The sequence below is a fragment of the Peromyscus maniculatus genome, chromosome 5 (genome assembly GCF_049852395.1).
Source record: "Peromyscus maniculatus bairdii isolate BWxNUB_F1_BW_parent chromosome 5, HU_Pman_BW_mat_3.1, whole genome shotgun sequence".
Lineage (NCBI taxonomy): Eukaryota > Metazoa > Chordata > Mammalia > Rodentia > Cricetidae > Peromyscus > Peromyscus maniculatus.
Window position 1 is genome coordinate 43,282,743 of NC_134856.1, and position 13,761 is coordinate 43,296,503.

At 42.0% G+C, this 13,761-nt stretch overlaps 1 protein-coding gene across 2 annotated transcripts; it reads left to right on the forward strand.

Moving 5' to 3' along the window:
- Nucleotides 1-207: 207 nt before the first annotated feature.
- On the forward strand, nucleotides 208-7,505 carry Cmtr2 (cap methyltransferase 2). Of its 2 annotated transcripts, XM_006974109.4 has the most exons (3): nucleotides 234-337; nucleotides 600-635; nucleotides 4,026-7,505. In XM_006974109.4, the coding sequence occupies exon 3, from the start codon at nucleotides 4,045-4,047 to the stop codon at nucleotides 6,346-6,348; it is 2,304 nt and encodes a 767-aa protein (XP_006974171.1). In that variant the 5' UTR covers nucleotides 234-337; nucleotides 600-635; nucleotides 4,026-4,044; the 3' UTR covers nucleotides 6,349-7,505. The 2 variants fall into 2 exon arrangements, with proteins under 2 accessions (XP_006974172.1, XP_006974171.1); XM_006974110.4 differs by lacking the exon at nucleotides 600-635 and having other exon boundaries at nucleotides 208-337.
- Nucleotides 7,506-13,761: the final 6,256 nt, after the last annotated feature.

The window sequence follows — 13,761 nt, forward strand, 5'->3', positions numbered from 1 at the left end:
CAAGAGCTGCCCGCCCAAGTGACTTCGATTTGCATGACCCCGCCCCTCCTGGAGAACGCCTGCGCAGTGTGGTTGCCGCAGGTCGGGGCACGGCCTGGAGGCGGCTCTGGTTCCAGCTGCGCGTGCGCGGGTGCGGGCCGCGCTCCTGTCACGCCCCCTCCCTGGTCCGCGACCCCGGCTATGGCTGACGTCGAGGAGACGCCACCCCCGGAAGCGGTTTCCGGGAGCGGAAGTGGAGGGTGGCTGGGGGAAGTGAGCACCGCGCGTGAAGTGCCGCCGCTGCAGCCCATGCCGCTCTGGTGGGCGTGAGTTGAGGTGATGCGGACCCGGCTTCTCGGTGAGTGACCACCGGGCATGGTTCGCCGCGGACCCGGCGCGGGGCCGCTGGAGTCGGGGTCTGGGAACCCCTTCCCCGAGGGCGAGGGACGGGGGCTGCCCCGTGCCGGAGGTGAGCACGAGACACGCCCCAGTGTTTTTACTTCCCAGCCAGAGTTGGCGGGAACCCTGAGAACTACGTCTGAGGCTCATTTGGAGCTAACAGCTGTTGAGAAATGAAGGAGCACGCGTTTTACAGGCATTTCCTTTGTGGCTTTGGACAGGAGGCGGCTACCTGACTTCGTTATGGAACCTGCAGTGTAAGTGATACTGATCAACCTCTCAGAACTACGGTGACACAGATGCCACTCCATGGAGTGCTTGATGAAAGGCACCGTGGTTCACATACAGGGAAGTCTACATGTGCACTTTGGAAACGACATGCTTTTAATTAAAAAAAAAAATGTTTTTAAAGGCGTGCATTGAAGTGCTGGAGTGAAATTGAAATGCACTATTCTGTGCAGAGCTGTGTCTGTCTTGTGGGCTAAGTGTAATATTCGTTCGTTTATCTAGTTAATACTTGGGTGACTCACTGTCCACTACCCACTGGTGGAACCTCTTGGGGGTGATGTGTAAGTAAACAAAATAAAGATTCCTGTCCACGGAGCTTACATTCTAGTTTGGGGAAGACAAATCACAAACAGAAAACATGGAATAAATTAGTGATAAATTAGAACGCCATGGAAGAAAGCAAGTTAAGGGACATTGGGAGCCCAAGATGCAATTTAAAAACAAAGTATGTTAGGATAGGCTTCACAGAGTAAATTGCCTTTGAGCAAATAATAGGAGGAGCTGAGGGAATTACCTGTAGGGATACTTGGGGAAGTAAAGCCCAGATAGAGATAGCGTCTTAGTATTGGGTCAAGTGTTTCAGGGTGGAACTTGCCTGGGTCTTCAGTGAACAGCAGTGGCTTGAGTGACTGGAGTCGAGTGGATAAGGGGAAGTAATATTTAGAACTAGCTGATAATAAGGCTGGAGTACAGTCAGGAACATTGGAGTGTTTAAATCCCTTTAGTTGTTTGCAAGTGGAGATAATTATCTACTTAATTTCGGTAAGATTTCACAGCTTAACCACAGCCACTAATTAGGATGTGAAGTTAATGACTTGAGAGTAGACTTTTTCCAAAGTAGAATATATTTGAGATCTAAATGTAGCTGCAGTTCTCAGCAAGCACATCATGAATCAAGACAGATGAGCTTATTATAATAAATTTTTATTTGCTGTTACTTGGTTTTTGTTGTTGTTGTTGTTGTTGTTGTTTTTTCCGAGACAGGGTTTCTCTGTGTAGCTTTGCACCTTTCCTGGAACTCACTCTGTAGCCCAGGCTGGCCTCGAACTCACAGAGATCCGCCTGGCTCTGCCTCCCGAGTGCTGGGATTAAAGGCGTGCGCCACCACCGCCCAGCTTACTTAGGGTTTTTGTGCATGCAGAGTTACCCTGTTTTTTATCTTCCTTTAGATTCTAAAGCGGTTCTCAACCTGTGGGTCACAATACACATCACATACCCTCCATATCAGATGTTTACATTATGACTCATAACAGCAAAATTATAGTTATGAAGTAGCAACGGGACAATTTTATGGCTGGGGGTCACCTGTATTAAAGGGTTGCAGCCTTAGGAAGGTTGGGAACCACTGCAAGCTTTTCTAAATGCAGTTTCTAACTGTTAAATGATGTTGAATGTTTGTTGACTATTCATCTCGACCTGCATGTGACTTGTAAATAGTTGTGGCAAACAAGATGACTAAAAAGATACCTGTTGCCCTAAGGAGCTTACAGACTGGTAGATACAAGGAATACAGGATAAAATGTGGGGTGAAAGGGGGTTTTAAGGTTTGCTAAAGGGCAGGACTGAGGAAACACCAATATCATGAAGGCACATGTGTAGTCATAGCTAATCTATTTCTCATTTTAGACTTCTCTTAAATTCATTTCACTTAGCACACAAAGAAATGGGCCTCACTCATAATTTTCATCCTCAAATGTTTGCTTTTTGCAGGATGGTGATTTAGTTGCCAAACTTTTATGTCTAACAAATTTAAAAAAAAATTGAGTGCAAGTGTGATGGATGAACGGAAGCACCTGCTCAGTTCACTGACCAGTGCCACGGGTAACATGCAGTGCTCTATTTGCTGGAATTTAAGTACGTTCCCAACAGTGTCATCAAGACATGCATTTTCTTTCTCTTAGCCTTTTCCTCCCAACAAGATTGATGTTTCTGGGTTCCTGGGCAGTAGGATTTTTGATTAGATTAAAAAAACCAAAAAACCACATTTATTTATTATGTGTGTGCATGTGAAAACAGTCGGTTTTCCCTCGCACCACGTGGGTTTTCAGGATTGCATTGGGAGTCAGGCCTGGTGGCACGCTTCTGTACCTGCTGAGCCATCTCCCCACCCAGCGGACAGCACTGCCATCCCGAATTCAGAGTGGCTGCATCTAAATTCAGTACACGATTTTCTTTCAGTTTAAAATTCCGTTTTTGACGTCTGTTAAGTTTTAGTGAGAGGAGAAATCATCAGATTTTACAGTGCAGGCCAAGGGCTGTCTGGCAAAGCATATGGGAGGCAGGAATCTGAGAGCTCTACCAGGAAACTACTGAACAGTTTGAGCATCGTCAAGAAGGCCAGCCAGTACAATTTAGTTTGCAGACAGTATAATGAATGCATTGGTTAGCTTTACGTTGCTGTGGGAAAACACCTGGGACAAACACTTTACTAGGGGAAAAGGTTTATTTGGCTTACAGTCCCAGAGGTTTCAGTTGGTGGTCAGTTGGCTCATTGCCTTTGGCCCTGTGATGAGGCATGACATGGTGGAGAGTGCATGGAGGCAAAGGACTGTTCACCTCCTGGCAGTCAGGAAGCAAAGAGGAAGGGGCCAGGGTCCCAATAGCTGCTCATTAGCCTAGCTTCCTTCCATTAGTTCCACCTCTTAACGTTTCTCCCACCGCCAAGTAGCAACACAAACTGGGAATGGAATCTTTCTCAACAGGGTCTGTGGGCAACGTTTCAGATCCAGACTGTAACTAGGAATTATGGTTGATGGCTTACGTTAATGGTTGGTACCACCAAGGTACCAGTCTCAGTGACATGTGGACAGAAGTGTGTATAGCAACCCTAGTAGGTGAGTAAGTTGCTGGAAGGAAGGTGGGTTATGAAGGGAATTAAAAATGCTAAAAGGATGCAGTGTGTTAGAGCTTGATTTGAGGTCATGTGTGAGGCTGAAGCTGAAATGTGTACACTGTTTAGAGCCATGTGTGTGGTGTCTAATCCGAGGACAGAGAGCTTTGGAGAGGAGCTGGGTGAGTTGCTATGGCAAGAGCTGCTACTCGCTGCTAAATATTCTCTTGTTATGTGCCTTAAAAAAAAAAAAAAGGCTAGTGTTTTAAAATAAGGAAAAAAAAATTGAGTCCTAGAATAAAAGTCAATTTCCAGGACATTGTTTAAACTGGAAAGAGAAGAGCTGGAATTTGAGCCAGGATTGTGGTTGTCTAGGCCTTTCCCCTTTATTTTACATTGCTTTGCTTTATAACTGCTGACGTTGGCCTTCACATTGTCCTGGGTTTGTTGAAGCGTGATCGGATTTACTCTCTGATGCTGTTTCATCCACTGTAAAGTTGAGTCATGTAACTCTGTTTTCTCTTCCCAGATTTTAACTTGGTTTGAAAATGAGTAAGCGCAGAAAGCTACCAGTTCAGCAAGCCCCAAGTTCTGAGACCTTCAGCCCAGATGTGCTTGCTGATGTTTTTGAGCTCTTTGCCAAGAACTTTTCATACCGTAAGCCCATTAATAATGAGTGGCAGTTACCAGCTCCCACTGAGGCGTTCACCTGTGACCACACAGAGTTCAGTGCTTTTCTTGACTTGAAGAACTCTCTAAACGAAGTAAAAAACCTCTTGAGTGACAAGAAACTGGATGAGTGGCACCAGCACACTTCTTTCACCAACAAGGCAGGGAAAATCATTTCTCATGTGAAAAAGGCTGTGAATGCAGAACTTTGCACTCAAGCCTGGTGCAAATTCCAGGAGATTTTATGCAGTTTTCCACTTATTCCTCAGGAAGCTTTTCAGAATGGAAAACTTAATTCTCTGCACCTCTGTGAAGCTCCAGGAGCTTTCATAGCTAGTCTCAATCATTATTTAAAATCCCACCGGTTCCCCTGTGAATGGAGTTGGGTAGCTAATACCCTGAATCCATACCATGAGGCAAACGACAATCTTAGGATGATCATGGACGACCGGCTAATTGCAAATACCCTGCACTGTTGGTACTTTGGCCCAGATAACACTGGTGATATCATGACCCTGAAATACCTGACTGGACTTGAGGATGTCCTCAGCAGCATGTCTACTGTGCACTTGGTCACTGCGGATGGGAGTTTTGATTGCCAAGGAAACCCAGGTGAACAGGAAGCTTTGGTCTCTCCTTTGCATTATTGTGAGGTTGTCACTGCTCTTACCACTCTTGGAAATGGCGGCTCTTTTGTTCTAAAGATGTTTACATTGTTTGAACATTGTTCTGTAAACCTCATGTACCTGCTAAATTGTTCCTTTGAGCAAGTCCATGTCTTCAAACCTGCTACTAGCAAGGCGGGAAACTCAGAGGTCTATGTGGTGTGTCTCTGCTATAAGGGAAGAGAGGCTATCCGTCCTATGTTGTCTAGGATGATGTTGAATTTTGGGACTGAGATGACCAGGAAAGCACTCTTCCCCCATCATGTGATCCCCAAATCTTTTCTGGAGCGACATGAAGAGTGCTGTACATTCTTTCATAGATACCAGTTAGAGACTATTTCTGAGAACATTCGTCTGTTTGAATGCATGGGGAAGGGGGAACAAGAGAAATTGAATAATTTAAGGGATTGTGCTGTACAATATTTTATGCAAAAATTTCAACTGAAGCCTCTTTCTAGAAGTCACTGGCTTGTTAAAAAATCCAATATTGGTTGTAGTACAAACACAAAATGGTTTGGACAGAGGAACAAGTATTTTAAAACCTATAATGAACGGAAGATGCTGGAAACCCTTTCATGGAAAGATAAAGTAGCCAAAGGATACTTCAATAGTTGGGTGGAGGAACATGCCGTGTATCATCCTGGGCAAAATTCCCTCTTAGAAGGGGCTACTTCTAATCTTGAATGCCACTCATGGCATATTTTAGAAGGGAAGAAACTGCCAAAGGTGAAGTGTTCTCCTTTCTGTGATGGTGAAATTTTAAAGACTCTTAATGAAGCCGTTGAGAAGTCCTCAGGGGAAGCTTTGAGCCTGGATCCCAAGTGCAGGTCCCCACAGCAGTGCCTCTGCTGCCACGTTTGTTCAGAAGAGTCGATATTATCCGAGCTGTTTAGCCTTACCAAGTGCCTTCAGGCTGAGCAGGTTGTGGAACCCAGCAACCCAGTCAAGTGCCTGCTTGTGGGTTCCCCGGCTGTCTGTGACCTCACAACGCACACGCCGCTGGAAGTCCACCTGCTGGAATCCATCGAACTCGTAACCTTCAGCTGTTCGTTGCTTCACGATGGTGACCCGACATACCAGCATCTGTTTTTGGATTGCCTTCTACACTCGCTGAAGCAGCTTCATACAGGAGATGTAATGATTTTTCCTGTACTCTCTTGCTTAACAAGATTTATGGCTGGCTTGATCTTTGTTCTCCATAGCTGTTTTAGATTTGTCACGTTTTCTTGTCCCACATCCTCTCAGCCCCTTAGGACCTGTGCAGTCCTGCTCTGCATTGGTTACCAGAACCTTCCAAATCCAGTGTTTGAGTATCTGCAGAACGTTAACGAGTTGTTGAGTACCTTGCTCCATTCTAACGCACCCCAGCAGGTTCTGCAGTTTGTGCCGATGGAGGTGCTCCTTCAGGGGACACTGCTTAACTTTTTGTGGGATTTGAATGCTGCCATTGCTAAAAGACATTTGCATTTGATTATTCAAGGAGAGAGAGACAAAGTCATCAGCAGCCTTGAGTTATAAGATTGAACATGTCATTGTTGAGATTCGGTTGTGTGACTTACAGTTTCTGCTTTCATTTTACCTGCCCTCTCTATTTATTTAATGCCTGTCATTTTGGAGAAATGCCAATTTTTGTATCAAAGACATTCTGGAAAGTCATAGCTTGTTCTGATCTGAAGGATATATGTACTCATAGGCCCAGAATTCTTTGGTAGGAACCATGCACTGATGGTATTCAGCCTCTAGTCATGTGACATCAGTATGTACTTGGGGTGACAACACACCTGCTTGCATGTGCAGCTGAGTTGGTCTCATTTATCTGCTGAAGATTTGTGCTTCTGTGCCTTCATTCAGACTTCCCCCAACCAGTTCTGCTCATTAGCTAATGCTGTTAATGACTGTCAGAAGTCATTCATTGTCAGAAGTCATTGGCACCACTATTTACTTGGGAGCACTTGACTGACGTGCCATTATGGATTTCAGGGATCTTTATACCAGATTTCTTGGTATGTGCCATTCATTGCCTTTAGATCAATGGCTCGATTTTCTTTTGATTGAAGTGAAACTAGTGTGCTCTTGAGTGACTGTTTCACTAGCTGTAACTATTCAACCAATGAGAGGACAGCTTTAAGCCAAAGCCCGAAGGTCATTGTACAATGGAAAATTATGTCTGGTATTTTATCATGAAAAGCTTTCAGCAATCTTGGCATTTTTAATGTTCAATAAACAATGAATGGATAGATGATTGAGTTTTAAGACTTTGTATATAGTTGTCTCTTGTGGGTTACGTAGGAGTATGGTGATCATAGTGAATACTGAGGGAAAGTGTAACACTTTCAGAATGATGGCTCAACAAATTTTTAATCTTTACTAATTTTCTTTAGTATGAAAATAGCACTTTACTAATATCCATGAAATGGTTATTTTGTCAAGTACAATTGATTTCTTTGAGTTATATATATTTAATAATATTGTGAACTTTTCTGGCAACCTGTTAATTAATTCTTCATTACTTTGAATTCTATGAGGTAGATAATTACATCTTGTGTGAATTTTTAGGTGTTTTTTTATTACTTAAAAATAGAAATATTCTGTGATTTATTTGGTTAATAAATTTTTTTCATGCTCTTTGCTGTTTTTGAGTTCCATTATAATTCACAAATAAAGTCTTAAGCAGACATATTTTGTGTTCATTTTATTAAAAGATAATAAGGAAAGTTAAAAATAAAAGTTGGAAGATTTTAAAGGAAGGTTTGACTGGAAGTTAATGTTTCCTTTCCTTTCATTTGCATTCATGAAGACTTATTCCTTCAGTATTTATGGACATCTTCAGGAGAGACTGTTCACTGTAGGTGCTGGGGGAGAGGAGCCTGGCCTGGCAGTGAAAGTGTGAGGTTGTTCCTCCAGGACCTCACTTCCTACTCATTACTTGATGAGAGTGGTTCTGGTTAGTTGCAGTCTAATAGCAAATTGGTTACCAGGAGAGAAACTACTCTTGGGAACTGTTTTGCTGACTTGTTAGTAAAAATGGGGTTTATTTTACTTTTTAAACCATTTAATTAGGATATAGTTGGAAGTTTGAGTTTAGATACTAATAGTAAAACTTGCTTTTTTGTTATTTTAAGTGTGTGTGTGTGTGTGTGTGTGTGTGTGTGTGTGTGTGCTTGTGTGTTAGTGTTATTATGTGCATGTTTGTACAGGTGCCTGTGAGGGCCAGGAGGCCAGAAGAGTATGTGGATCCCCTGGAGCCAGAGTTATAGGTGGTAGTGAGCCTCCTGATGTGGGTGCTGGGAAAAAAAATCCAGTCTTCTGCAAGAACAGCAAGTGTTCTTAACCTCTGAGTCCCTAAAACTTGCTTTTTAAGGCCCTCAAAGAGTGAATATTTTAAAATACTAATCTGTATTGGAATACAGAACATTTGAAAGTGTTAACATAGTCTTTATTTAACTTCAGCATGGTGTTGGGGGGTTGAAGGAGAATGTCTCCCATAGGCTCTGACAATACTTAATTCTCAGATGGTGCTGTTTGGGGAGGTCTAGATGTGGCCTTGCTAGAGAAAGGTTGTCCCTTTAGGGGTGGCTTTTAGGTTTCAATGAGCAATTCCCACTTAGCTGCTTCCTGTGAGCTCTCAGCTTAAGGCTCCTTAAGACTGCTATGCTTGTCTGCTACCCCACTTCCCTGCTGTGATGGTGATGGACTCTTACCCTTCTGGAACTGTAAGCTCAAAAAAACCTCCCTGACAATCATCTTTAAATTTGGGTTGGGTGGGAGAGAGCGACTGAGGAGATAGCTGTGTTGGAGAAGTGCTTGTTTTGCCAGAGTGACAGGTTTGATTCCCAGAACCCATATTAAAAGGTGGATGTGTGGCATGTGCTTGTAATCCTAGCACTGGAGAGGTAGATTCCGGTGGATCTCTGCGGCTTGCTAGTCAGCCCTAGCCTACTGGGTGAGCTCCCAGGCCACTGAGAGAGCTGGTTTCAAAAAGAATAAGATGAACAGCTCCTAAGAAATGACATTGGAAATTGTCTGGCCCGCATTATCACCAGTGTGAACACACTGTTGTTTGAAGAAATCCATATTTATTTTTTCCTATATAGTTAACTTAAAGACTTGATTTTAATAATAGACTTCCCTTGCCTATTTCTTTCAACTGATTTTAACTGTACAACTAAGTATATTTAAAAAAATTCAATACTGAGATAAGAGTTAAGTATGGGAGACTGAGGCAGAACACTACCACAGATTTGAGGCCAGGCTGGTCTACAGAGAAAGACACTTTTTTTGTTTTGTTTTGTTTGTTTTTGTTTTTGAAGACAGGGTTTCTCTGTGTAGTCCTGGCTGACCTGGAACTTACACTGTAGACCAGGCTGGCCTTGAATTCACAGATCCACCTGCCTCTATTTCCTGTGTACTGGGAATAAAGGTGTGCACCAATACTGCCTGGTGGAAAACACTGTTTTAATAAAGCAAGACAAAAATATTTCAAAGCCATTCCAAATTGAAAAGAAATTTCTATTGGGATAGTAAATATTTTTTAATTTTTTAAAAAAAGTCTGATACTACATACAGATAACTAATATTATGTAGTAATAGTTTTGTCTTAAGACATGATTCAAATAACCTAACACGAAATGAGTTACTTTGCATTTTGAACTTCTAATGTGTGTTTTTCATCCTCTTGTTATTAAATCTCTTTAACATTTATTTTTATCTTGAGCCAATACAGAAAGTGATAATTACACCTCCATAATTTAGAGCTGTGCCTCTGTAGACCATGAGCATATGAGGATGCAGTGTTCTTTATCAGGTAGAAGATTGGGAAAGTTGTTACCGGCTGCAGGATTGTAGTAAGAATTCAGCTGAATGTGGTGAAACTACCTGAAAAATCAAGGCATTCTTCCAGAGGATTAAGCCAAATTTCAGGGAGTATTTGGTGTTATTTGTCTTTTAATATATCAGTTATTTCCTGCTATAAATTTCATGTGCGCTCATAACTTCCCCCAAGAACTTTTAACAATGTATTTTACCTAAAATTCTTCTCAAGCATCCTGGGTCTAGGCAAACTTAGATGCATAGCTTTGTTTCTTGTGCAAATGAAACTCAGACCCTCCTTTCTCTCACAGCCCAAATGGCATTCCAGAGCAATGACTCAAAACAAAAGGGTCGTGTCCCATATCTTCCCCTCCCCCCCCCCACACCAGGTGAAGTGTAGCTAAGAGGCAGGTTTCCTAGCTCCCAGCAGAGTCACCCAGCCCAGCCAGCATATGGAGGCATAGGAAAATAGCAGTTTTATTTTAGTTGACTTATAGACTTTTTTACCTAACCACCTATAAGATTGTATTTTGAGCACATTTATGATAGACTCACAACGTTTCACTTAACCACTTAGAAGAATATATTTTAAGCACATAAATTTCCTTTCTGACTTATTCTAGGCCTTATCTTACCCCACCTCCTCTATTCACTCCCCTTTTGGGTTGCAAATGAAACTGGCTATCACAGCTCTTGTAGGGACCTTGGAAGCTTTGCATTGTTTGGTAAGAGTCAGGCTGCTGGTAAGGGAGAAATGATTCCTGGAGAGGAACAGAAAGGAACCACAATGGGGAAGAATGAGGATGGAGACGGAAAAGAGTTAAGAGTTATGAGAGGACAGGAGGAGAAGGGACAGAGAGGAGCTAAGTATAAGTACGGAATTGAAGCTGTGTACATGGAATTTAATCTCAGAGGAATAAAGTAGACAGATGTAAGAGCTCGGTGTACTTTATTCTTGCCATTAGTAGTGTCTCTTCTGAGCCCCTGGGAAGGAAACTAAAGAAGCTGGACCTCAATAATGTTCAAAAGAAAGTCTGTGAGCTGTATGTGAAGACAGCATGGTAAATGTTTTATTGTACTCAACTGCAAATGTTAAAGTACACCTGCTGCCTTTCACCTGCCGATTATACTCTCATAAAATGTACCTATGATGTTACAGCAACTTTTCCTTTTTATTTAGACAAAAAAGGGGAAATGTTGTGGAAAAGATGTGTCACTGTGACTGGTTTAATAAAGAGCTATATGGCCATTAACTAGACAGAAGAGGTTAGGTGGGACAGAGAGCTCTCTGGGAAGAAGGAAGGGCTGCCAGCCAGACACAGAGGAAGCAAGATGGGCAGTACAGAGTAAAGGTAACTGAGCCATGTGAAAGAACATAGATTTAAAAATATGGGTTAATTTAAGTTATGAGAACTAGTTAGGAACAAGCCTAAGCTAAAGCCAACCTTTCATAATTAATAATGTCTCCATATCATGATTTGGGGCTGGCAGTCCTAAAAAGCCTGTTACACTCTGGGCCAGGCATTTTAAGTGAGTTCTGAAGATCAAATTAAAGTCCTCATGACTGTGTACCAAGTGAGCCATCCCCCCGGCCCCAAGGATAGTTTTCATAAGTATTTCAACCAAAACAATGTGTTGTAACAGATGTGATGTCAGATGAAAGGCTAGCTGTCTCCTATCACAATGGAAAGGATCTGCCAAGTTAATAATGCTATCTTTGTATTTCATTTCAAAAGTAGAGAAGCCCTTCCTTTACACCCTAAACCAAAATTAGACTATCTGGGCATCAAAAAATTATAGAGGTTGACGAGATAGCTCAGCAGTTAAAAGCACTTGCTGCTCTTGCAGAGGACCTGGGTTCAGTTCCCAACACCCCCCATAGCGGTTCACAACCATCCCTAACTCCAGTTCCAAGAGATCTGATGCCTTCTTCTGGCCTCCATGGGCACCAGGCATGCACATGGTGCACACACACATATGCATCCAAACACTCATATGCATAGAGAAAAATAAATTTTTTAAAAAATAGTAATAATGCAATTGATTTAAAATGGACCACTTAAACATCAAGAGTAATAGTTGTAATTGATAAAAATAAACCTGATATATAATTGTCCATAAGTCCCTAGATAACTTAAAACACAACCACAATGATAATAAACTGTTTTCTTGAAATTACAGAAAATTTAAGCCATAAATTTAAAATATTACTATAAGATTGAATATTAAATCATACTAAGTATTCACTAAGAGTGTTGTACTTGGCCTAAGTGAATCAAGTATTATACTTCATTTCCCTCTGGGAAAAGGCAATGATCAAGACTTCAAAAGTAACATTAAACTTGTATCAATATACATAATTCTGTACCAATGTAAAATATTTGAGACTAGTGGTTCAAAAATAGATTTACCAATCCACCCTTTTATCCCATCATTTCTCTGTTCCCCTTTTCCCTTTAGAAAGAGATCCCTGAATCTAATCTCCTTTGTTTAGCTTTCTTTCTGACCATGACCAGTAACAATTTGTAACAATTTGTAACCAACCCTCCTAAATGATGACCAATATCCATAACCCACTGAACAACTAAAAACCACCCACTCCACCTCTTGGGAATTGGTACCTGTGTTATCTAGACTACTTCCTGCTGTCTGGAGGTGATGGCATCTTTAGGGATCCTGAGAAAATTAGTATAATGGCAAAGTCCTGGGAGAGCTATTATCCAGAACATTTGTTGTCCAATCTCTGTGCAGTGGGAAAGTACAAGGCTTTTATCTCTGATACAGGCTAGAATAATCTGTGAGGCTGGACCATCTTAGTCAGTGGTCTTGAACCTGTTCTGAATGCAGAACTCTGAGGAAACTGTAGCAGAGGCACTCTGAGAGGCTGGGTCACCTGGGCCACTTGTTTTCATTAGTGTCTGGTCCACTTGTTCTGAAAACACACAAACTTTCAAAGGTAACATATATATCTGCATTAACACAAGTAGGGATGTGCATAGTACACAAGCTAGCCAAAGATGATTTTTTGTTTTATATTTGAGCAGGTAAAATATATGTCACCTGTCTTGTAGTTTTTTTAGGTTTATTTCTTTATGTCTATATCCATGATTTTCAGGGGGCTTCCCCTGATCAAACCTGATTCTCTTTTACCTTGGAAGAATCCACAGTCTATTGTTTTCTGTAGAAACAAAAGCATAACCTCTTTCCCAAAGCAATACATTTTCTGACTTCCTTTTTTTTTTTTTTTTGGTTTTGGTTTTTTGAGATAGGGTTTCTCTGTGTAGCTTTGGCGCCTTTCCTGGAACTCACTCTGTAGCCCAGGCTAGACTCAAACTCACAGAGATCCGCCTGCCTCTGCCTCTCCAGTGCTGGGATTAAAGGTGTGCGGCATCATTGCCCAGCCTGACTTCTATTTTAAAGTTAAGGCATCCCTAAAGTATCTAGGCTGGCTTAATTCTGCAGTCCCACTTACAATCCCATGTCTCTCAGTAGCTGTCCTTCTCTGTTTATCAGCATTTAAAAAATTCAAAATCAGCACGATGCCATATAGGATCTAGACTCTTTGTGTATTTTCCATCTTTATATGGCTTATCCTTTTTATATTATTTTATTTATCTCTTTAAAAAGAGAAAAAAAAACTTTATTTTTTTCTATGACTGTCTATACCCATTTTCTTTGTTAAGCCTACATACTTTTTTTTTTTTTTTTGGTTTTTCGAGACAGGGTTTCTCTGTGTAGCTTTGCGCCTTTCCTGGAGCTCACTTGGTAGCCCAGGCTGGCCTCGAACTCACAGAGATCCACCTACCTCTGCCTCCCGAGTGCTGGGATTAAAGGCGTGCGCCACCGCCGCCTGGCTACACAAGTTTTTTTAAACACAGTGTAACCCGTTTAGAGGTTTTTTTCCATCTCGATCTGTCTTTACTGCACACCGGCAGCATTCTCTGATTGTGTGTGACAAGTCTTAAATAGCTATGCCAGCCTCGATGTGGGTCTGCTTAGTGCATGGCACTGGAGGACGGTGCTGGCAGCTGGCTCCAGCCCACAGGTGGTCTCTGTATGCTGAGCCTATCCGAGAGACTGCAGTCACCAGGAAACTCTGTTTGACTCCATGTCCCAAACTTT